The 25,278-nt window shown below is 34.5% G+C and overlaps 3 protein-coding genes, 1 long non-coding RNA gene and 1 pseudogene across 10 annotated transcripts; 2 read left to right on the forward strand and 3 right to left on the reverse strand.

Annotated features, from left to right (window-relative positions):
- Nucleotides 1-772: 772 nt before the first annotated feature.
- On the reverse strand, nucleotides 773-2,368 carry LOC107006681 (probable leucine-rich repeat receptor-like protein kinase At5g49770). The gene is made up of 7 exons (XM_027913736.1): nucleotides 2,323-2,368; nucleotides 2,143-2,214; nucleotides 1,982-2,050; nucleotides 1,767-1,841; nucleotides 1,524-1,595; nucleotides 1,253-1,358; nucleotides 773-1,087 (listed from the first exon to the last, which is right to left on the reverse strand). Exons 2-6 carry the CDS (start codon nucleotides 2,151-2,153, stop codon nucleotides 1,280-1,282), a joined length of 306 nt encoding a protein of 101 aa, XP_027769537.1. The 5' UTR covers nucleotides 2,154-2,214; nucleotides 2,323-2,368; the 3' UTR covers nucleotides 773-1,087; nucleotides 1,253-1,279.
- A 517-nt stretch (nucleotides 2,369-2,885) lies between these two features.
- On the reverse strand, nucleotides 2,886-6,728 carry LOC114075166 (annotated as a pseudogene).
- A 4,790-nt stretch (nucleotides 6,729-11,518) lies between these two features.
- Nucleotides 11,519-11,911, reverse strand: LOC107006115 (uncharacterized mitochondrial protein AtMg00820-like). The gene has a single exon (XM_015204751.1). It carries the CDS (start codon nucleotides 11,909-11,911, stop codon nucleotides 11,519-11,521), a length of 393 nt encoding a protein of 130 aa, XP_015060237.1.
- Nucleotides 11,912-12,598: 687 nt separating this feature from the next.
- LOC107006116 (uncharacterized mitochondrial protein AtMg00810-like) lies at nucleotides 12,599-13,087 on the forward strand. The gene has a single exon (XM_015204752.1). It carries the CDS (start codon nucleotides 12,599-12,601, stop codon nucleotides 13,085-13,087), a length of 489 nt encoding a protein of 162 aa, XP_015060238.1.
- A 4,052-nt stretch (nucleotides 13,088-17,139) lies between these two features.
- Nucleotides 17,140-24,172, forward strand: LOC107007465. 7 transcript variants are annotated; one of them, XR_001455098.2, is made up of 5 exons: nucleotides 17,140-20,772; nucleotides 20,879-20,980; nucleotides 21,220-21,795; nucleotides 22,476-22,616; nucleotides 23,456-24,172. It is a non-coding gene; the product is annotated as an uncharacterized LOC107007465 (long non-coding RNA). The 7 variants fall into 7 exon arrangements; XR_001455096.2 differs by lacking the exon at nucleotides 20,879-20,980 and adding an exon at nucleotides 22,300-22,417 and having other exon boundaries at nucleotides 22,547-22,616; XR_001455100.2 differs by lacking the exon at nucleotides 20,879-20,980 and adding an exon at nucleotides 22,309-22,417 and having other exon boundaries at nucleotides 22,547-22,616.
- Nucleotides 24,173-25,278: the final 1,106 nt, after the last annotated feature.

A 25,278-nucleotide genomic window follows, 5' to 3' on the forward strand; every position in this document is an offset into this window, starting at 1 on the left:
ATTAGATGGGCTATGGTAAGTCAACCCAGAGTTTCTTCCCAAAAGAGTGTACAGAGAGTGTTGATATAATATTAATTGATTGAAAAGAAAAAAAATGGGAAACAAAAGAAGTCAACTAATGTTGGGGGAAGAAAAGGGTTTATTTGTGAACTTAGTTTGTAGATTGATTTATATATTCTACGGATGTCGAATTAGAGTTGAGAGTTCAAGAAATAAGGGTTAAAGAAATAAAGGAATTCATAAATTCTTATGAACTGAGTGATGACATTAAATGATTGAGTTGTAAACTTTGGTATTCGATTTGATCTTCATTTTAGGTTACCAATTCTTTAATTTAAGAGAGAGTCTATTACATAAGTTTGAAAAGTAAAAGTACCCCCAAAAAGTTCATGTCCACTTACGTGGGTCGTGACCCAAGTCCAAGCCCATCCCTTTTTCTCAATAATATACATTGCTTGATGAGCTGAGTAAGAGAGGCTTCGAATGACAGCCCTAAAAGTTAAGGTATTAAAGTCAAATAATTAATGGGAAAAAGGTTAAAAATACCCTCAACGTATTTCAAATGGTTTAAAAATGCCCTCATTCTACCTTTTGGTTTAAAAACGCCCTCAACGTTTTTTTAAGGTTTAAAATTTTCCCTTTTTTAACAGCCTGCTGACATGGAAAAAGTGACATGGATTTTCTTTAAACATTTCAAAATTTATGACCAGTTCCTGTACGGTTGAAATGATCTTGGCCAAATGGAAAAACTTGCAGGTGTAACACAAGGTAGTACTCTGAATTCTTTTTTGGATTACTCAAGGAAACTGAATCTACAGGCACCTGATTTTGGCTAAAAGAAGATAGCATAGACTTCTGAAGTGACTCATAAATGCTTGTGTTTGTCAAGTCAGAAAAGGAAGGTGCTCTGAAGAATAAGTCGCCTGTGTACGGATAAGCACATTTTCAGGTAGGTCTAAGAATTTGATCAAAGCTGCATTGTGTTTTAAGGCAATTATCTTGTGGAGTTGAATATCCAAAGTTCGTTTGGGAATTGCCACAGTAGTCTTCTGATCCTTCTTCATAACAAACTGGATTATGCATAAGTCTGCCAAGTGAACAAGTAGAAAACTGAGATTGTTAAACGACTAAATTGTATTCAGAAGAATCAAATGTCCTAACATGAATGATCCAGCATTTCTTTCTCATTTCTAAAGTGGAGAAAAAGTGTCTCGAGGACTTACATTATTTGAAAATAAAATCCAGGTCTTACTGTATATGAATCGATGGAATTGTTCTGCTAATCAATCAGTTTTAGTTGACCGCTATAGTTGGATGCAATATTCAGGGTTCCATTGATCTTGTTTCCCCTCAAGTTGTTGTCATAATACCACCTCATTGTCGTAAAATTGAAATACAAAACATAGAATCATATACTAGGTCACTTTGTACTACCTCAAACTTCGTTACAAGTCTAGCACGCAGAAAAAAATGAGAATAGTTGCATGACATGCACTGTGGCCTAAAAGTAAAAGAACAGTCACACAGTCTGCAACTGAAAAAGACTGAAGAGGGTTGGCGGAATTTCTCCTTGAAGTTGAGTGTTCTCCATTACCCTATGAGCAGAACAAATATAAATGAGGTGCATAACAAACTCTATGAAACACTTCATTAGATAACATGTACGCTCAGATGCATGTGAGTTCTGCTGAGTCACTTGAACTCAGGGACAGATACACACATGCATGTGTTAAGAGATAAAGCGAAAGCAAGAGAGAGATGGATACAAAGTCGTCAATGACTGCAAAGATGAAAACCACTGTGGAAAATCAGTTGAGCTGAATGTATTATTGCTCATATCTCTGCAAAACATGAGCATTGGACACAAAATCAAATTAAAGTAATCTAAAGACATAATCTGTGATATCACAACATCAAGATTGATGCATTTTCTTAGCAGAATAGAGTTCCAATCAGAACATCAGTATGTTAAGGAACTTACAAGTAGTTGAGGGCATTCATGCCAGCGAGGTTAGGCAAGGGGCCAGTGAATTTATTGTTTGATAAGAAGCTGCAAGTGATATATAAAATTTATAGATGGTCTGATAAACTCATAAAAAGAAAGAGATCATATCAAGGTAATATTAATGCTTGTCTACTCACAGTTCACTCATAAGTGTGAGACTTTTGAGGGTTGATGGAATTGTTCCGTCTAATGAATTCCTGTCAAGACGACTACAGTATATATGGGTATCTAGTTAGTAAAAACAGGTAATCAAAAGCAAGAAAAATGGCACATTTATTAAATTCCTTAAGAACATGATGGATTTTGGAAATACTTACACCACCTCCAGAGTCTGCACAAGTCCTAATGAAGAGGGTATTTTTCCAGTATACTACTTATTTTGCGAAATACATCCCTTGTTCTTGGATCATACTATTACCAATATTAGAGCCTCAAATTCTTGATCAAAATTATATCGCTTACTTGATGTATCATCAGTTGCATTCTCCTTCAAAATCGGAAAGAAAGAGTTGTACAACTCGCTCAAAGGGTGAGTCCAGTCTGCTATCTGGGCAAGATTTTATTTTTCATGTGTATTGTATGTTGTTGTGTATCAAAACTTCTTATATGATATTATATGCAAATTCATATTTGTTCATAGCTTCTTTTAATTAATCTGCTTCTGTTTTCCATTATAGAAATCTAACTCGATAAAATTGCTGCACATTTCTTATCAAGTTATTCATGTCTTTCTCATTAGTTTGGAGTGGTATTCTGTTTCTTTCTTCTGCAACTTCCAACCATAAAACATAATAATACTAAAATAAACTTTTGAGAAGTAAAACAAATCAACAATACACATAGCTAAACCATATTGATATTAGAAAGGTAACACTTTGGAGTCGATTGTTGTCTAACAACCATTAATAATACAAAAATCAGCAAAAACACAAGTTGCTTGGAGTCATACTGTAGTTGTCTAACAACCATTAAGAGTACAAAAATCAGCAAAAACACTAGTTGTTTGGAGTCATTGTTTCATTCTCTCCTTACATAACACTTAATGACACTAAATACAAAACAAATTCTACATCCCCTTGCCCCCTATAGGCTTAAGTTTGCCAATTTTTTCTCTCCCTTGTAGCTTGTAACTGGTTTGAAGTCATTGCTTCTTTCCCTTTCCAAGTTACTTCTTTTGGTGAATAAGGAAGGTTGGTCGGCATTGATATACCATTGTGATCTCCCTGGAAAGTTATCTTTCTCGTCCCAATATTTATTTTCTTCAGTCTCTCATGAAGTCTAAAATTACTTTCAGACACCACTTTAGGATATATAGTAGGATCTGAATCATGCTCTGCTACAATAGAGCTCTGGCTAGAGATCTGACTTAAACCAGGAACAGGAATGAAGAAACATGCACTTTCTTGAGTGTTATCTGATTCTGTCAAGGGCACATTATGAGATTCTTGAGAGCTTTCTTCATCTTGGAAGACGTCCTCGTACTTATCATTGAGCTGCATGAAGAAAAAATAAATTAGATGATGATCGTTAGATACAAAATGGGAACACCATTTATGAAGTTAAATATTGTTACCAATGGACATTTTCTTCTGTTTTGATTTGGTTCACCACAATAACCACAAGTCATTAACATTCCTTTTCTAGAAGCTGACCAAGCCCCCTGCCTATTCTTAGCCTCATCCTTCTCTCTTGTTCTCTTCATCTTTGGTCTACCAGCCATCTTAGCTAAAGTAGGAGGCTCCATGGCATGGTGCGGCTCAATCTTCCAAAAGTTTTCACCTCTAACTGGTTCGATCTTGTGCTTATATACCTTCAAATACGCTTCCTTAGAGTACCACCAGTGTATTTCAGCAATAGGGTCAACTTTTTTATGGATAAATGCTTTGATGGATGAGGACATGGTATTCCAGATAAGTCCCATACTCTGCATGAGCATCTTTTAAGTTCTATATTGATTGTATGCCTATCCACACCCTCGGTCACTTCATATCCACAACCTCCATTAAACTCAACCTTACATCGTTGGGCAATGACCTTGTAGTCATTAAAGAGATGCATTGCATGTGGTGAAAACTCATTATTCCAACTTTTAACTTCAGCCTCATGCTTCCTTAACATGTTCATTACCTATACAAAAATAATCAAAAACAAAAAAAATGAACCAGCTAATGTTGCACGAACTGAAAAAAACATAAATTTAAAACACCTTAAAACAAAGACCTAAAATTCTGATCATTAAGCGCGATCAAATGGAATAATATTTCATCATAAAACACTATTGGAATCAAAATGATAACACTTATAAGTTTTAACACTTGTTATTACTCAAGTTGAAAACTTTTCAGTAGCTTAAAACATTTTTTCCAACTTATTCCAGTAGCTTAGCACACAATCTAAACAATTAGCACTTGTTCATATCAGCTATATTGAATTTAAAAAAGCAAGATTTTCTAACCTTCACCCTTATTTCTTCCAGCATCTTTATGATTGGCTTTTGTCTGGCCTCTACAATCCATGAGTTGAAGGACTCCGTGAAGTTGTTGTCAATCATGAAATTTTTGCATTTGGTGTCAAAATATGCTCTACACCATTTTTCTGGTGGATAGCTCACCAAGGCCTTAGCAGCCTTCTTATTCAACTCACCCATTTTTGTAAGTTGATCTTTGAACTCCTCCTCATATGTACTCCAAGCACACCACCAAAGAAGCTTTTTCAACTCTCCGCTTCTGTAATTTTTTCTCCAATTAGCTTCAATATGCCGAACACACCATCTGTGATTTGCTTTTGGGCATACATTAGTAACAACATTCAATAAGCCCTTCAAAAACATAAAGTCATATTAGTTGCAGAATAATGTAGATGAAAAATTAGATGAAAATAACTAAGAAAAGATGAAATAAACTTAAAGTAAAGATACCTTTTGCATATCTGATATAAAAGTGACATTTTCACCCGACTTTAAGTCCAAAGAATGTTTCAGCAGCTCCAGAAACCAGTTCCAAGTACTTTTAGTTTCTTTATCTACAACGGCCCAAGCAAGTGGATAAAAATGGTTACTCGAATCTTGTCCCACTGCGACCAACATTATTCCCTTACTTTTTCCTTTTAAAAAGGTGCCATCTAGCCCTATAAAAGGTCGCAAACCTCCTTTCCAGCCTTCCTTTAATGCCTGAAAGCATATATATAACCGTAAAAATCTTCTTTTCCCTTCTTCCATAGCATCTCTTGACAAATTGATCACTACATCAGTTCCTGGATTACTCATCCTCAATTCATATGCGTATGCCTCTAACTTATTATAATCATCAGCGTAACTACCATCTAATTTGTCCAAGACAAGCCTCTTAACTCTCTTCAATTTTGACTCATTCACATCAAGATCCAAAACAGATTCCAAGTGCTCCTTCATGTCTTTAATCTTAAACGTAGGGTTATTCTGAACTTTCTTCTTAAAATATTGAGATAAAATCCCAGCTTTAGCTCTCCTGTTCTCAGAAGTCTCATAACATGTGTGTTCCTGATTCAAGGTCTTGATCTTAAAACCTTGATCTCTCCCATCCTTGTAAATCGAGCATCGAAAGGGACAATCAAGAACACAACAATAAGTAACTCTACCTTTGTCGCTTTTCTTTACTCTAATATCCCTCTTATTTGCTACAGCATAGAAGTCAATAACTTGTTTAGCTTCTTTGAGATTGATAAAGGTCATACCATACTCCAAATCCTTGTACTTGTCTAACGTTTCATTGATATCAAGTTGTTTTTGCTTTTTATAAATCTCCAGCTCTTCACTATCATATTCGCTAGACATAGTTTCACCATTTTCCTCTTCCTCACTACTATCACAATCTATTCCAACTTCTATAACATTGTCACTTTTATGGTAACGACTAATGTTTGGAACTAACCCAAGCTCCTCTTCAGAGTTATCTACTGCAAAAAAGTTCACTACCTTGAAATTGTCAGATAGTATATTTTGAAGAATTCTAATGCATTCATCCCCCTCGATCACATAAAAACCACCAGATGGGGCTGTAAATAGAAGCTGTCGTACTTCACTAAAAGCTAATTTTTCTTTAAATTCTCGACATACATCAATGTAAGACAGCAAGTCAACTTCGTAAGCTCTCCAAACGTGAAACAATTTTTTATGGTATACCAATTGTGGTTTCCGAAACCATTGTCCCCCATAATTAAAAATCAGATCAATATTTTCAATCATTCTTGAATCGAATCAATATGCAACACAACAAAAAAGGAGAGATCACATCAGATAATACCAAATGTGATAAAATATAATATGTATAATAAAGCATATAATCAAAAAAAGACATGGACCCCCACTAGCAGTAAAAAACTCTACATTAATGAAGACAAAGACAAATAAAAGAAAAGGGACATGGACCACTACAACTAACACAATACAAAGAAAGCATAAAAAGATTCAAAATACATGATTTTTTAATAGATACTCAAATACTCTGTAATCTAAAAAAAATAAAACATTACCTTAGTTGCAGGGTAATGAAATCAACTGAGTGAAAACTTGAAGTAACAAAACAACATAACTAGAAGGTGTTGTGATTTTCAACCTTAAACCTCCATCCTCGGCGACTGCTACAAAAAGAAAGGCTGAGAATCGTGTGCTAAAATGGAGTTCAAGGATATGTTAGGTTAAAACGTAAACGGGTTAGTGGGTGGGTTTGAGTTTTTACATAGATGGGTCGGGTCGTTGGGCTGGATTATGAAAATTTAGGTGGACCAATAAGATGAAGTCATTTGTCTAATTTAATGATTCATCATTTTCCATGTCAGCAGGCTGTTAAAAAGGGGCAATTTTAAACCTTAAAAAAACGTTAAGGGCATTTTTAAACTAATAGATGGAAGGAGGGCATTTTTGAACCATTTGGAATACGTTGAGGGCATTTTTAACCCTTCTCCAATAATTAATAGTTATAGTGTGCTTTTCATAAATAGATGGTGAATTATGATAGTTAAGTAGGAAAGTAGCATGCCAACTAGATCACCTAGTAGATCATGTATGAAACTTAAACAATCGATTATTCCACGAATGACTTCAGAGAAAATAGAGCTTGAATCTCCTGATAGGAATGACAATCAATGCATCGATGCTCAGATGAAACAACCCCTACGAAGCAGAATATTCCTGACAATACTCCTGATGAAATAGAGCTTGAACCTCTCTCTAAAGACGAGAAGGAAGTCAATCAGATTCACCAATGCTTAGATGAGACAACCCATACAAAGAGAAATATTCCTGGAGTGATTCACAAAGAAGTAGAGCATGAACCTCTAGATGAAGATGAGTGAGATGGCAATAAGATGCATTGCAGATGAGACAACTCCTACAAAGAAAAACATTCTTGGAGTGATTCTGGATGAAGTAGACTTGACCCTATGGCTGAAGATGAGAGGAATGGAAATACGATGCATCAATGCTTAGAGACAGTCCCCCCTACAAAGAAAAATATTCTTGGAGTGATTCCCGAAGAAGTAGATCTTGAATGTCTGTCTAAGGACGAGAAGGATGTCAATCAGATACACCAATGCTTAAATGAGATAACTCCTACAAAAAGAAATTCTTGGGGTGATTAAAAGTAACATGAACATCTGGATGAAAATGAGGATGAGAAGCTTTCTTTAGTCAATGGAGATTTCAGTTATGGAGGGCCTCAGAAGAAAAAGGTTGAAAAGAAAACATGCATCTACTTTCAGACACCAACATTGTTGGTGTACATGTTTTATTTTCAGCCCTTCTATTCTGAGGTTTTTCATCAATTAAATCTCCATTGTCCGAAGAAAGCTTCTCATCCTCATTTTGAACCAGAGTTGTTCAAGTTCTATTTTTTTGGGAATCACCCAAGAATATTTTTCTTTGTATAGGTTGTCTCATCTAAGCATAGGTGTATCTGATTGACATCCTTCTCGTCCTGAGCTAGACATTCAAGCTCTACTTCTTCAGGAAGCACTCCAAAAATATTTTGCTTTGTAGGGGGGATTGTCTCATTTTCCCATTGATGCATCTTATTTCCTTTCCTCTCATCTTCAGCCATAGGGTTAAGCTCTACTTCTTCCGGAATCACTCCAAGAATGTTTTTGTTTGTAGAAGTTGTCTCATGTGCACATTGATGCATCTTATTGAAATCTCACTCATGTTCACCCTAAGGTTTAAGCTCTACTTCTTTGGGAATCACTCCAGGTATATTTTTTGTTGTAGGGGTTGTCTCATCTAAGCATTGGTGAATCTGATTAACTTCCTTCTCGTCCTTAGAGAGAGGTTCAAGCTCTATTTTCTTTGGAGTAACTCCAGGAATAATCTGTTTCGTAGGGGTTGTTTCATTTGAGCATCGATGCATCTGATTGTCATTCCTATCAAGATATTAAAACTCTATTGTCTGTGGAGTCACTCGAGGAATATTTGAAAAGTAAAACTCAAAGGATACTTTAGATGTGGTTTTCTCCCTTCACTCTCCATTATACTTAATTCATGCTTCAGTCCTTTTCGCATGTAGAAAGATATATGTTTCCACCCAATTTTGAATCAAACTTTGGTATAAAAAACATAAAATAATTTTTCTTTTATTAAAATAGTAGTGCATTAATGTTTGGGTTGGAGATGCACTTAATACAGTCCTATTTCTTTTACTTAGTGCCTTAATTGTCCATATTATTAGATAACTAGATTAGCATAGCCCGTGTTGTGCACGGGCCCAACATGTCAGGCTTAATCTAAAATGTTCTTTAAAATCTGCATAAATTAGAGAAATCTCATACGGTGCTTATTACATCCTATTTTGAAAGTCTTCATAATTATAATAATTTTGAAATTTTCATTGCTTTCAAATACATTTATTGGTTGTGCGATACATTGCAAATGAAACATTACTTAAGATTCAATTGCGATATATTCATCTATAGTCGAGTATGTTGGTCTTACTCTGTTGTTGTGTCAGATACATTCCTCTATTATCGGATACATTCATCTCTACTGATTCTGTTGTGTCAAATACATTTCTCTAAATTGTTGGATATATTGGTTTCTACTCTTATTTTTCGTTGGATACATTCCTCTATTGTCGATACGTAACTATAAGCATGATTCATAATAGGAGTGATGTATCCAAGAGGGAAGTTTTTAATGAAATGTTGTAAAGCATGTCATGTATGAAGGAATATAACTACAAAATGAGGATAGAAAAGTGACTGCAGTTTTCGTGACCTCAAAGTTATGAGACTTGCAAGCTATCAGATTGCTCTGCCACACGCCAAAGATAAGAAATGAAAACTAATAGGTAAAAAGAATTAAATGTTCCCCTCCACCCAATCTGTACAAGCTCATTTATACAGAATAATAAAAGGGCTACTAAAGTGTTCATTCTTACCTACTCAATCTTGTTGTTCCTGGCAACAAATATGACTGAACCATTTTACAAAGTATACACAATAAACTAAAGACGATGAGGTGATTTGTTCAATGTAGTGGTAGAGGAACACACTTTTCTATCATATGCTATTATTGAAAGAATAATAAACCATTCAAACAGTTAGGAAGTATAAGTAAACGGTTCCAAATTCTAACAAAGAATTTCTTACTTAACACCCATCTTTATAGTTTTCTTCATGTGGTAGCTGCAATTGAAAAATGATAATATACATAATACAAATAAAACATAGAAATAATATTGATTAGAAAACCGTTCGAAAACAAATATATAGTAGGATAACATTCATTAGAAAACTGTTTAATGTTTCTAGTTATCTTCAATTCAAATTCATACCAGCAAATTTTAGAAGCAAGAAAAAGGTTTAAGAAATATATTTACTTGTTTCTTCTGCATTTTTATTTCATAAAAGGCGTTTGAACAAACAAACAAATTTCTATACGTAATTAACCAAGGAACATGAAGAAAGACATAACAATTATACACCATCCATCAAAAAAATACTAAAAGAAAGACTTTATGTTATTGGGAAAAAAAATACTCAAACCCATATAGATAAAGATGTCTAAATCAGTGATCTCTAAGAAAAATAAGAATAAAGATACTATTTTCAGATAAATTCAGAAACTAACTTCCACCTTCAAATGGAATCGGTCAATATTAAAATGATTTAGGATGGGACTCGAAGACCATTACGTCATTTGCAATATTTGATTGATTTTCTCTGGGGAGAGAAGTGTGGCCGATTTTAGTAGTACCTTGGACGGAAACTCCGAGAAACCGAATTCTGCCGCTTTCCATTTACGCAGAATTGTAAGCAAAGGGCAGAGCTATTTTTGGGACATGAGACTTTTTTATATTCTCGGGGTACTATTTCCCAACCTTCTGTGAACTTTTCTTCTCTTATGATTTTTGGTAGAGTGTAGAAATATAATTACTTCCTTTGTCCCAAGTTATGTGACTTGCTTTCATTTTTAGTAAGTTTGTTCCAAAACGAGTGACATTTCTATATTAAGTAACAATTAAACTATAAAATGTCTATTTTATCCTTAATGAAATGATTTATAGCTACACAAATTTCTATCATTCATTTAATTGGACCACAAGTTTTAAAAGTTTTTCTTTCTTTTTAAATTTGGTGTCAAGTCAAACTACCTCACATAAAATGGGATGGAGGAAGTATATATCAACTTTGTATATTATTAATAGGAGTTCCCTAAATGGTCACTCAAGTATTGAAAATTGCGTTCAAATATCACTTTTGTTTCATTTAGGACCCAAATATCACTATTTTCTTCAAAATATACTTAATACTTCAAAAGTATCCTTCTCTCCGAGCATTAGATTTAATTATATGAATTATCATTGATCATTAAGAAAGTAAAGAATATATTTTAAATCTTGTAGTCTTAAATAAAAGATATGTGTTTTTAAACATTCAATATGCAAAGTAAAAATTAAAGAGTTAGCCAAAAAAATGTTCTTTTTCTTTTCTTTTTAAAACAAACTAAAAATAATATTAAGACAAACAAATTAAAATCAGACAATACAAAATATTTTTTCTAAAGAAAACCTATAATAATTCGATTTATTGCTTTAAAATACGGCACGTCAAACTTCGGGACCTAAGATAGATACCTCATTTTCTAACCCTTGAGTCGGCCCTGTAAATAGGTCATTGAGCGCCGTAGTCCATCTATGTTCTAATTGACAAAAGTTGATACTCAATTTCTTCATAGAGATCTAACATGTTCGTGTTATTGAAAGGCGTTGTACGTGGAGTCTCCAAAGACCACTTGTGTTCTCATTGACAAAAGTTGAATCTCAATTTCCTCATAGAGACATGATATTTTCGTGTTATCAGAAAGTATCGTACATGAATGTGCAAAGTCCATCTGTGTTCTCAGTGACAAAAGTTAAATTTCAATTTCCTCATAGAGACCTGACGTTTCCGTGTTATAGAAGGTAAGACCACTTCTTATTAACAATGTAGATCTATTTTAGTAATAAACTTAATTTAGTTTAGGTGTATTGGTACAAAAAGGGCTATTTATACAACTAAGGCTAAAATAGCGATCATTTTTACCACAGGTAAAAAGGTTTCTTTGTAATCTATACTTTCCTTTTGGCTATATCCTTTTTCCACCAGTGTTGCTTTAAACCTTTCTACTTCTCCATTAGACTTATATTTAATCTTATAAATCCACCTGCATCCAATAGCAGACTTCCCTTTTGGCAAATCAACCTGCTTCCAAGTCTTGTTATCTTGTAAAGCCTGTATTTTAGCGTGCAGTGCTTCAATCCACTTAGGATCTTTGTTGGTTTCAGCAAATGATACAGGTTCAGTTAGAACTGAAGTTGCAGCAACAAACTCCTGATAAGGTTTAGATAAATGATTGTATGCAACATTGTCAGCTATAGGATACCTAACTTGCTTCCCCATATTTAATGACACAAAATCTTTCATCCAAACTGGTGGATGTACCACTCTAGTAGACCTTCTATTCACCACTGTTTGAGATTAAGTAAAACCAGACTCATTCTCTTGATCTGTTTCTTCCACTGTCTCTTCCTCAATGTTGCCATCCATGGTTCTGTTCAAATCCTGACTGCATCTTTTTTCTTTTATGCATGTTTTCTCACTATTCTGCTTATTCATCATGTTGTCACCTAATGACTTCCATTCTTCAGTTATCATATTATCATTCATATTGCTCATAAATGAACCCTCTTCCTTTTTATCTAAGACAGACTTGAAAGGGAACACTGTCTCTTTGAATATCACATCTCTACTCACAAAGAAACTACTACTTGTCAAATCTAACAGAATATAACCTTTCTGAATTTCTGAATATCCCATAAGCACTGCAGTCTTTTTCCTTGATGCTAACTTATCACTCTCAGTTAGAACCTTGGCTCAAGCAAGCACCAAGGCAATGGAATCATAAATTTGCAGCAGCTCTACAGAAGCTGGATTTCATTCAAGAGTCTGCATGATCACTCCTTATTTACAAGAAGGACAACTGAAGGTACTACAATAATCTTAGTGTATGTTGATGATGTCTTGGTAACTGGGAGTAATTTAAAGCTAGTAGAGGAAACAAAAAGGTCCTTACAACTAAGCTTTAAAATGAAAGATCTAGGAGAGTTGAAATACTTTCTTGGAATAGAGTTTGTAAGGTCAAACAGTGGAGTAGCTATGCATCAAAGGAAATATGCACTTCAACTCATTTCAGAGATTGGTTTATCAGGAGCAAAGACTGCTGGAACACATATTGATAATATGAAATTGACATCAAGGCATTATGATGAACAAACTGGACAAAATCAGGAGGAACCTCTAACAGATCAAGTCACTTATCAAAAGTTGATCAGGAAATTGCTATATCTCAACATGACAAGGCCTGACATTTCTTTTAGTGTACAAACACTAAATCAGTTCCTACATCAACCTAAAAAGTCCCATATGGATGCAGCATTGGGAGTTGTTAAATACATCAAAAGGCAACCAGGTCAAGGTATATCACTGTCCAGTAATTGTAGTAGTGAAATTACAGCTTTCTGTGATGCAGATTGGGATGCATGTCCTCTTATCAGGAAGTACTGGATATTTGATTAAGTTTGGAGAGTCCTTGATATCTTGGAAAACTAGGAAGCAAATCATTGTGTCAAGAAGCTGAGTATAGAAGCTTAGCTTCAACTGTAACAGAGTTAGTTTGGTTGGTAAGTAGGTATGCTGAAAGAGTTGAAGGCTGAGGTACACTTACTAGTTCAAATATATCGTGACAACAAGTCTTCTATTCAATTAATCTAATGCAGTGTATCATGAGCGTACTGAACACATTGAGGTGGACTGTCATTTCATCAGAGAAAAACTTCAAGATGGACTGATTAATATTGTCTATGTTTCAACACAACATCAGCCTGCAGATTTGCTAACTAAAGGTCTCAACAAGCCACAACATGATCATCTATTGTCCAAGCTAGGTGTCTTGAGTATATTTGCACCACCGCATAGCTTGAGGGGGAGTATTGTGGAAGTTAAAAGTTAGTTAGGCACTTTTCCTAAAGTTAGTTAGAGAGTTAGTAAGGAAGTTAGATAAGGTTGTTACAAAGGATGTATATATATACATAGGCTTACTCATTGTAAAACACACTTCAAGAATTATAACAATCTTCATCTCATTCTACAACTCTACTCGGAATCTTGTTTGAGTTTTTATCACTTCAGAGGAGTTCGAGAAGGTGGTGATTCAAATCTTATATTTTATAGTGATAAAAACTCTTTGTTAGTGAATTTTATCATTTGATCGCAACCATTCATAATTTTATGCGATGACACAGCCGCACTTGTTAACTTTGAAAGAAAATCATGTGTATAAAAGTATATCTATCTTGAGAAACTGATATAAATTAGGATATCATTAAATGTGCACCTATGAAGAGTATAAGTTTCATTGTGCTGTTTGTATAAGCTAGAGGAACCATCCATGAGATCTGGATTTGAATCTAGCCTACAACATTATTGTATTATTTTTATTTTTTAAGTTTATCTTAGAACTCATATTTGAGCTAAGATAATATTGTTACACTCAAAGTCTTCAAATTTTGGATTCGACTCTGGACACAGGTAGGTAAATACATGAGGTGATTGGAGTTGACGTGAAGAAGAAAGGAGAAAGAAAAAATCAAAAGAGAAAAATAAGAGAAAAGGACTTATGTTTTTTCTCAAAATAAACGTATCTAGAGAATTAAATTGTGAAAGTTTAATGATTCATTCTTGAACTCCTAAATACGTGTTTAATATTTTAAAGTCATGAGTTTATTTATGACTTTATTTAAAGTTAGCTTAATATTTTCAACTATTTTTTAGCATATAAATTGAGGTTCGTTCATTTGGCAAACATACCGACATATTGAACAATTTTATGATTTGATCAACGGGTAAAATTATTCATACATAGAAAATAAGTGAACAATATTAGAATGCCAACTTATTGTGGCTTAGTTGAAACAAATATAGTGTTATTGTTGATTTTTTATTTGCTCATGAAAAATATTTCAAACTATATTCCAAGGCATGATATATAAATATGCCTTATAACTTGGCTTCAAATTACGTTTATGCCTTTCAGCTTTGGATGTGTCCAAGTAGACACTTAAACTTATATAAAGTTGAACAAATAGACGCACATGTCCTCCATGTCATTTTTGCCCTATGTGTGTGTTGTGTCACGTAGGACTCATGTGTCTACTTGTTCAAGTTTATACAAGTTTAAGTGTCTACTTGTGCATACCCAAAATTGAAGGGCATAAATGTAAAATGAGGTCAAGTAAAGAGGCGATTTAATCAACTCTATAAGTGAAGAATAGTTTGTCTGGTTTTCTATTATTATCATTATCCATGTCCTAACAGTTCAAACAAAAAAATGTTCTCAACTTTATCAAATTCTAATTTTGAATTATTTCATGAAAAAAACTTTTCTATATGGTGTAAAAAGTTTTATTTTATTTTTAAAAATTAAACTTTAGACCTATGGGCCTATTTATATATTATAAGATTGATATAATGATTAAGGTTCACTGAAAATGGTAGACAATAGACCAAAAATTCGACTTTTTTTTAATAAAAAAAAAAGAAATTAAAAGAAAAGATTGTATCTATTATTTGTTCCCTAGATGTCCTCGCTAAGTTATGAAATTTAAGTTGTAGGGTATGTACTTCTTCCCTTTGTTGTGCATTTGTTCCTTTCTTTATGTCTATTGTATTTTCCTATAATTGATTTCATTTTATGAAGAATTTTTTATTTACCACTTTGTCATGTTTTTCATGTATGACCTTTATGAATGTCTTTCCCAATTTAGTTCTTGGGTTTTCAAGTGTGTTACTTGTGTATTAACACTAGTTTGAATTTGTGTGCTTATATATTTTTCCTTCTTCGTATAACTATTTTATGTTTTTAGATCTTTGTATTTCTTTTTTATTTGAGCTGCTTTGAGCCTAATCTTTGATATATTTATACAACTTCATTTATGTGATGCTATTCATTTGAATTTTTTTCTTTAATTCTAAGATAAAATATTTATGATTTATCACTGTTTAGGGTTCTCTTTTTCTCTTGTTTCAAAGTCCCTGAAATTTTGATAACTTATCATTTCTTTATTTAATGTTTGGTTTGCTTGTTGATTTCCTTCTCTAGAAAGGTGTCTATAATAAATTTTCATGCATTGATGGCTTAAGCTAATTAGTCGTTTAAGTTTAAAAATAAATCAAGAGGCCTAACTTCTTTTTATAATTATTTTTTAATTTTTGAGATCCAAAATTATTTCTTTTTTTAATGGAAAAACTTTATTTGCTATCGTCTTAAACTAAAGATATATATACTTATAATATACCAAAGTAAATTTTAATCTTGTAATTTTAAACTTGTCGCATGAAAGTTAGATTTAAAAAATTGACAAAACGAAAAATACATTCTTTAATATTTAGAAACAAACTAAAAGATAGACACAATATGATTTTTTTTTAATGTTAAAAACTTTTTTTATATAACTAGAATATGGTGCCTCATTTTAAAGGCATTGCGTCGCTCTTGCTTGAATTTTGTGTTCCAATGCATGTATTTCCTCCATTCAACCTTCTGGTAGGAATTTTTAGATAAGTTTTGAGTATGTCTCTATTATCCAATCACTATTTGTCATATGGTCCATATTACCTTGGTGATTTTCAGGTAGCTCTATCTTTGAAGGAGGAATTTCCTACTAGTACTATAAGACCATATATAGTAGGGACTAGGGACCTAAATGCTAACTTCTAGTACTAGTATGTGATGTGTCTTGCAATTAGAAAAAATTATATCTTTTTTTTTCTTGAAGTTTTATATGTTCTTATGTTTATTTTATGTGTTGTCAAAATATTATTTTGTATTTTAGAGTTAGAAAAGGAGAAAAAAGTTAGAAAAATTGTCAAAAAAAAATGTGTTCTACAATGGGGAATCAATTCATGAACCACAAATCATGTACTAAAAATATTAATAGTGGGCATCAAAAGGAACCCCTAGAGCTATTTATACGAGGATATATAGATATTGTGATGGATAAGACGGAAGAAATGAGGTAGAGATGTTTTTGTCTTTTGGAGAATGAGAGTTCTGAGAGGTTTACTATAGTGGGTATCAGGAGAGGTAGAATCGTAGAAGTAGGCTAAAGAAGTATTGGTTGAGATCATTAGAAAAGATAAAACACTATTAGACGATATGGAGATAGAGGATTAGGGTAGAAGGTTAGTAGGTAGGCAAATATTGTCTTGAGCTTTGTATTAATTATTATTGTATTACTCATATGTTATTTTATTCTTCTATTTTTATTATTATCTATTGTGTCATTTGCTTCAATTAACGTATTTTTTTTCTCATTTATTCAAGACATGACGTCTCCACTATGACAATTTTTTTCAAACCTTTTTTTTGAAATGCTTTATTTGAGACAAGGATCTATTAAAAATAATTTATCTACCTTCATAAGATAAAGGTAAATACATGTTACCCTCCGCCAATCCCACTCGTAGGATACATTGGGTATGTTGTGGATTGTTTTTTTTGTTAAATGGATAGTTATATATATATATATATATACACAAGTTAGGTCGAGTTTATGACCCCCCTTTGACAGTGGGTGCACATCGATAGAGTTTTGGGCCACGTCCAGGCCCTAGATGATAGTATTAACAAAATAAACTTCCCTAGCATAGATAGTTTCTATTTTGCTGTGAAGATAGAGGGAACGCCAAAAACTTGTTGTTTCATTCCTTCCTTCACCAGCTTGTCAGCAAGGCGTATTCTGCTCCCTGAAGATGTGCACCAGCCTTGGTGTACCCAATTTTTTCTGCATCAATTGTCTGCACTCAACTGCAAGTTAGTGTATTGCAAATGGTCATTTTCAATCATGTGGATGACATCAAAATAATCAATGTTGATTACTAAGGGATTAGGTTATGATCCACTCCTAGTTGCAACTCTCTATTTCAAGTTTGGAGCTTTGCCATCGTAGGGTTTGTATTAGGAGTGCATTCAATGAAGTCTAGCACCCAATGAACCGTGTTGTCCCGGGAAACCCCCACCAAGTCCTCCTAATCACGGGGTGTTCTTTACCGCCCAATCAATGTTGAACTTGAAGAATCTCTATCGGGGGGCTCCCACCTGACCTGAATGATAGTTTGATGTCGTTTAAGCATCTCTTTTTGGACCAACATTAGATGGTATTCCATGGTTTGGCTGATGGTATTACCACATTTAATGTGGTATTTCTTCTTGTTGAAGAGATTGTTGTTCCTTGTAAGCTAGATACTCCTCGATCAGAAAGGAATTAGAGTGCCCCGGTTAAATTCTACTATTGAAAGGCTTATTCCAAATGTAATTCCGAAGAGGAATCTAGTTGTTGGTGCTCACATTCAAGGCCTGGATATTGTTGGTGTTATTTAAAATATTCTCCTAAAATTGAATTGAATTAGGGCACTCAAAGAAAATACGATTGTTATCTTCTTTCGGAGAGTTGCAGAAGTGGCTACTATGGATAACGTTAAGACCTTTCTGATGGAGGGAGTGGCTAGTGGGGAGTCCACCATGGTGGAAAAGTCAGAGAAAGTTTTGGCTTTATTGTGAGCCTTGGTAGAGCAAATCTAGTCAAATTGCTTCCATTGATTTTGATTATTACCTAGTCTATGAAATGAGATGTGATTGTAGGCACTACCAGTTGAGAAGAGATGATCGCTGGCAAGTTCCAGATCAGAGTGTCATGTTGTGAGGTGTTCTAAGGAATGTGGTAGCATTTGATGGTGGCTTTGAGATATCATCAAGTTAAAAGAAAGGATGTCAAAGTTCTCGATCCCATTTACATAGATGCTGCTAATTTTGAGCTTTTCATCCTCGACCATAGACGATTTGACTAAGGACTTGGAGATGTGGAATCTAAGTATAATAAACCAACCTTCTCACTCTTATGAACAACCAATGGTGCTTTTTTTGCATTCGCAGCATCCTTTTTGTGTGTTTTTCCAAGTTCTAGAGACTACTCTAATGTTATTAGTTAGTTTGACATGCTTGTGGTTTTCGCTAGCCAAAACTCTGCTCTAAAGGTTGTTAGGGCTTTTTAAAGTCCTCTACGCTAGAGCAACATGCAGGGCTTTATTTGTTTCTTCACACTTCTGAATGCCAAGCCCGCAAGCCCCGTTGTTCCTAGTGATTGTGTCCCAGCCAAAAAGGTGAATCTTTCTTTTTTGGGTACTGGTTCCCCATCTGAAATCCCTTTGGATTTTGTTGATGGAGTAAGTGGTTCTAAAGGGGGTACTAATGTACTGCATAACATGAGAGAGGATGTTGTTGAGGGTTGCTTTGGCTTGGACGGTTCTGCACATTAAGTTGAGGAACTTGATTTTTATCATGCTGAATTGTTGTTCATGTTATCAGTAATAATTAGGAAATCCCCATTGGTAGACCTTTTGTGAAAGATTGAGAAACCAAGGATTTCCCAAAAAATCGTTAGGGCCAACGTTAAGGAGGCTAGAGCACATTGCAAAGTTTTCAATGGAGCAATTCTTTATAAAGATCACCTAAGATTTTTCAAGATTAATTTTTTGGCCAGAGAAGATGTTGAAGCTATTCAATGTATCAATGATGGTAATGCAGTTCCTCATGACAGCTTAGAAAAATAAAGTAAAATCATCTACGAAAAACAGATGTGAGATCTTGGGCCCTGTAGTGGTGGTTTGATGGGAGTCTATTTCATGACATAGACCATTTGGTCGATATCTCTAGAAAACCTCTCCATCAGAGTATAAAGACATAGGGGAACATGGGATCGCCGTGTCGGATGCCGCTGGAAGGGTTGAAGTATTCAGTTTCCCCCATTGACAAGGATGGAAATGGAGCTGGAGGTCACACAGCACATAATGAAGGAGGAAATATTAGTGGGAAAAATAATGAAATGGAGAGTATCTCTAATAAAAGACCGCTTTAACCTATCAAAGGCTTTTTCCAAACCAACTTTAAAATCATTTTGGGGTTCTTCCCTTTCATCTTTTTGAAGTGAGGGATATACTCCTAGACAATGATAGCATGATCGAAAGCTCTTCTAGTGGAAAGGAAGTTGGCTTGACTGGGGCCAACGATGTTTTGAACTTTGAAGGTGGGGTTTCGTGTGATTCATAATGATTTTTTTCACTAATTTATAACTCATATTACAATGACCAATGGGCCTGAAATTTTTAAGCATGGATGCATTTTGGCACTTGGTGATGAGTCAAAAAAGGGTGTTGTTCATGTCAGGAGAAATGAACGGTTATCTAATACCTTTTTACAGGAATATAATTAGTAGTTTTCTCCCCCGCTAGATCTCAATATTTCAGAGGCTTAAAAGATTTTGAGCAATGAGAATTTCCAGGTCTCTGATGAGAGAGTCCAGAAGGTCCTTGGCTTCGTAGTGCACGAGTCTGGTCCTCTAGGGGGCAATTTTCAGATTGGGAATGGGCAGTGGTATAGATCTTGGTGAAGTAGTTGATGATGTTGACTTTAATGTCCTTGTTATATAAGTACTTATTTCCCACATCATCTTGATACAGAATTTGTCCCTACGTCTTCAGTTGAGGGTGGAGGTATATAGAATCTAGTGTTTGCATCTTCGTCACTTAACTAGTTGATCCTAGGTTTGATTTTCCAGAATTCTTCCTCAGCTCTAGGAGGTTGTCATAGTCAAGGAGGAGTTCATTCTCGAGGTCTTGAAGGAGGGTAGTGCTATGGTAGTTAGCAGAATTTTGGATGCCTTCAAGCTTGCTAGAATTTTTTTCACACTATTGAAGATGTTGCCAAAAGTTGATTTATTCCAACTGGTAGTTTCCTTCCAGAAAATATCAATATATTGCCTAGGGTGTTGCTTATGTCAAAACATTGCTTAACAATACCTTGAAAGGATGGGCGCCCACTGCCCACACCACATGGTTCTATTCTAAAATGCTTGTTGGTAGCATTAACAACCTGATTTTGGAGGCTCACAAGCAACAGACAGTGTGGTCTGATAGCGGCAATTACACATTAGTCGTAAAAAATTCCTTTTAATTAAAAGTATTTTTGCTGTTTTACTTAATTGTTAAAAAACAAATTGACTTTCTCCTGGGTTGTGACTTGTGAGAATCACGTATCATCCGCTTCCCCTTTTTCTTCCACCACCATCCGAGCCACCGTGGCCACCGCCAGAGGAGCCACCATAGACACCGCCAACGAAGCCACTGTAGATATCGCCATTGGAGCCACCGTAATTTCTCAAACCCTTTCTCGTGTCTAACTCCTTTTCCATTCTCGAATTTCTCCAATTTCTGGTTTTTAATGGTGATCTAAGATATAAAAGTTCCTGATTGTAGATCTAAGAGGTAGAGAAGTGTTGATTTCTAGTTTTGATAGATCTGTGGCATGATAATGGTGAAAGTTTTTCAAGTTTCCGCATACAAATCTACTGATCTAAGGTCTTATTCTTTGATTTTGTTCTTCAAATAGTAATTTGGAATTTCTTTCATATTGCATGTGAGTTTTGAATTTATGATCTCTGCTTATTTATGTTTTAAATTTATATAGATGATAGATGATTGGTTGGCTAGCTTCAGATTGAGGTGTAATTGATTGATTGATTGTAGTATGTGAACACTCACTTTAGTAATTTGCTTGTTGACTAAGTACTCTACTGTTTGTTTCGTTGAATTTTCAGGTGATGCATCGAGATTCCCTTTCAGATAACTTGGTTTTTGAGAGTAAAACAAAGAAAGGAAGCAATGCACTTCTTGCTCGAGCATAGTCTCCTGGTTGGAGCAATGCTGATAAGGCACTCACTAGTCACTACTTTCTATAATGAACCATTGATTGGGTTTCTGTTACCGTGTTTACATTTTGGTGAAGTCAGTATTTGCGAGGTATTCCATAGTATTCATACTAAACAAATTCTCTGGGCTAATGAAGGAAACTATGCTCATGTCGATTGTCCAAGGCAGACTGATTATGTTACATTGTAGGGCTTGAGCAGAAAGATAACACTTTTTTGGTTGTTGCTTTCTAGTTTTTCAATTCTGCTACGCAGTTGCACTATTTCTATTACAGTTTGGGGTGATTAAGCTTCCTATGAACTTTCTCAAGTCTTAAAAGTGATTGCACCTGCGAGACTCTTAGATGTTTTGTGACGTTTCTTTAACTACTTGAACATATTGTTCCACTTTCTTTTCAGACATTTGCAGCTCAAAGAAAGTATCAACAACACATGTTTCGTTGAACCTCTAAACCTGATTCACAGGTACATTGTGTTTATTCTTAACTTGTACCTCATAAGACTAGAAATAGAGATTGGTTGATCTGATTTCTCTGTGTTCGTTGTTAACTTGTTATCTCATAAGACTAGACATAGAGATTGGTTGATCAGATTTCTCTTTGAGTGTTATAGTAGTTTCCTCACAAGTTTGATGAAATTCTTCAAAAATGATTGAACCTGCCACTTCTCTTTATTTGTTTCTGGGGTGAAGGCTGAAAACTTACCTAAACTGTAGGAGAAGTTAGTTTATGTTTCACCATCTGTTCACGTAGGAGAAGTAAACTGTAGGTTTTGATAAATATTTAGTGATAGTGCATAGTTCAGTGATGAAATACAAATACTTAGCACTTAAGCTGTGATTTTTACCATTGAATATTTGTTTCTCATTTTTGTATAATGATTGTTTGGTTATTGCCTGTTAATGAAATAATTTATATGAACTTTCAGAAATTTTTTGTTAATCTTAGTCTTCCAATCTACTTATTTTAGATTCTCCAGGAGTTAATGGATAGATGTGAAATAGAAAAGTTAGAGAATGACTCGGGCAGAGCAAAACACTAACACGTCAAAAAATAATGAATAATCAGTGGCTGCTTTAAAACTTCAGGTATATGCTTGCTTCTATCTGAATCTTCTTCCATCTTAACTGTTTTTATGTTGTCCAGTTACAGGAAATATCTTCCCTTTTGGAGATTTTTGGTTTACTAAGAAGGAACATTTTTTTTGTGTTCTCAAGTGAATGGTACAATCCTGCTCGCGAGTGATGTCGATCAATAGGGACTAGGAAGAATGAAATATTAAAGATGGTATGTTGGTTATTCAAGCTCTTTGAATGCCTTTGACGTTCCTATATTTGCAAGTTAATATGTACTTTTAGCTTTAAATACATGACATTAGTTAACTTTACTAGATAATTTTACAACTATTGGGATTAGACTTCCCCACTAGCATTAACAGTTAAAAATTATGAAACTTTGTGTGGGTCTCTCTGTTATCACTATAGAAAATGACAGAGAACTATGGCTTTCAACTTAAATAGTTTCAATTTTAACAAATTTGTAGTTGACAATCGGGATTGTGTAATTTACACTTGGATAAACCAATGGATATACTCTATTATGTATCTGAATGATTGGTGAAATTGCACAGGCCCATGTTCTCTTCCTGCTTAATGATTGGCTCTTTCTTCAATCTATTATGTATTGTGATGAATTTGCAGTTAAAAAATACTCTATTTTTTATGGTGATATTTATAATGCTGAAAATGCCGAAAAGCCTACATCAATCTATATACAACTATAAGCCAATGTATGCAACATTGGTCTTAACCTATAAGTTCTTGAAAGCCTTTGTTTTTTTGTCATCTTGCAATAATTTTTTTTTTATATTCATTCATCTGTGTTATTGCCTACATACAGGGTATTGGTGAGAGTTGAATATTACTTTGATCAAATATTGTTATGAAATAACTTCATGTTCGAGCTGTTATTTGTTTTGGAGTGTGTAGCTTTTGTTTATGCTGAATTCAAGTACATCTTTTTCAATGTCGTGATTATGATTTCTGAGTATTGGGACTGTTGTTAACTGTTGTCTAAAAGTTTGTCCTTTCGTGCTTGGTCATTTCAATGATTTGTTGTTGATGCAGACACCATTTGGATATAAGAGAAAGGATGTTTTATTGATCGGAGTTGGAATTACACTTCTAGGAGTTGGCTTAAAGAGTGGAATTGAGGTACTTCGGTCTATGTCTTCCTTATGTTCCGGTTCAATATTTGCAGATCATTTCTAGCAGACCAACCGGTGAACGTAAGGTCTCTGATCCAAATATACAAGATTGGGTTTCAATGGGAGGTTATGGAAAGCACGGTAATAGAGAAAACAGTAAGAAAACTCATGTTAAGTGAAGAACGCAAAGATGTGAAGAAAAAAGTAGCTGACATGCAGCATAGTATAGTTGCTGGTGTGCAGATTGATGGTATTTCACATAAGAATATGAAAGATTGTTAGACTTCATTTCTGCCATCCATCATGGATCCCTCCACCAACACATGTTGCTGGGACAATCTTGAGTTTAAACCAATACCAAGCAAGTGTTGGAAGAATTACATATTTTGTTGCCTGCTACCTTGGCAAGACAACAACTCCTCAATCACAAAAGGAAGAATAAAATCCTCCCGATATTACATATGATTGTGATCCAAGTTGTTATACTTTTACTGTCTCAACTTCTTGTTTCTTCATTCTTAAACACATTCTTTTTATTTGTTTTGATAACTTGAACACAATATTATAGGTAATTCATATTTTTACCACTAGAAGACAATAAAGTGGATGTATTAAGTTTTTTATTGTTCTTTTAAAAGAATGATGGTGTTTGAGTTTTGTAATTCTTCGATTACTATTTTTGTATTGATTTCTCTCGTTATACATGAGTTAAAGGTGAATTCATGGTCAATTATAATCTTTATAATAATTTCAACTAAAATAGGTCTCATTTATTGGTAATTATAATTTATAAATGTGGAAGCTTTACTGTCAATAGTTATTGCCGCTAAAAATAATTACTTTTAGCGGCAATATTATAGGTCTTTACCGGCACTCTAAATAAATACCGCTAAAGGCTTTAGCGACATTGGATGCAATGGCAATAAATTAAATGTCGCTAAAAGTTTTTGTGGCAATAAATATTGCCACTAAAAGGAAAATTACATGCCACTAAAAGTCTCTTGTAGTGCAAGAACCTCAGGATATAGATTTATCTAAGGGATATTGGCCATGTGTCTTTCAAGTCTCTCTAAAATGAGGCCTTCTATATCTCTTGTTGGTTCAGGTGTATTCACAACCTTTATAACCTAGGTCCACCATCCCGCACTAATTAAGACAATTTCTAAACTGAGTTGTTCTAACATTATTGACTTGCAAGACTTCGTTGAAGTTACCACCAATGATCCATTTACTCTTGTGATTTTGGGCAATTTGGCACAACTCATCCCAAAGGTCAATTCTAGTATTCAAGTCAGGGCTGGCATAAGTAGCTGGGAAAAGCCAAGGTTTTTAGTTTGGAATTACCTCCACCATAACGCGGACTCCTTGAGGAGTGATTAATAGGCTGTCCAGCTTTACAATGTCCTCCTTCCTCACGATTACAATGCCACCAGAGATGCCATTAGCAGGAGACTGGATATGAGTATTGAATTTCAGCTCCTCAATGAGATGTTTATGATCAGTCATTTTTGTTTAAAGTAGCACAACCATGGTAAGCTTGTGAACTTTGACATAGCATCACATTGTCGCATAAACTTGGCGCTATTGGCTTCCCTCGCAATCCAAATGATGAAACTCATTAGAATGTGCTGAGTTGGTGGTTGATCCTGTAAGCTCTTCCCCTTTCCCACCTGGGCTGGCTCCATCACATCTCCCAATGGGTTGAGAATCATCACTGCTGCTGTTGCATCCTTTTCGTTCTTC

This window comes from Solanum pennellii, chromosome 12, assembly GCF_001406875.1.
Source record: "Solanum pennellii chromosome 12, SPENNV200".
NCBI classification, from domain to species: Eukaryota; Viridiplantae; Streptophyta; class Magnoliopsida; order Solanales; family Solanaceae; genus Solanum; species Solanum pennellii.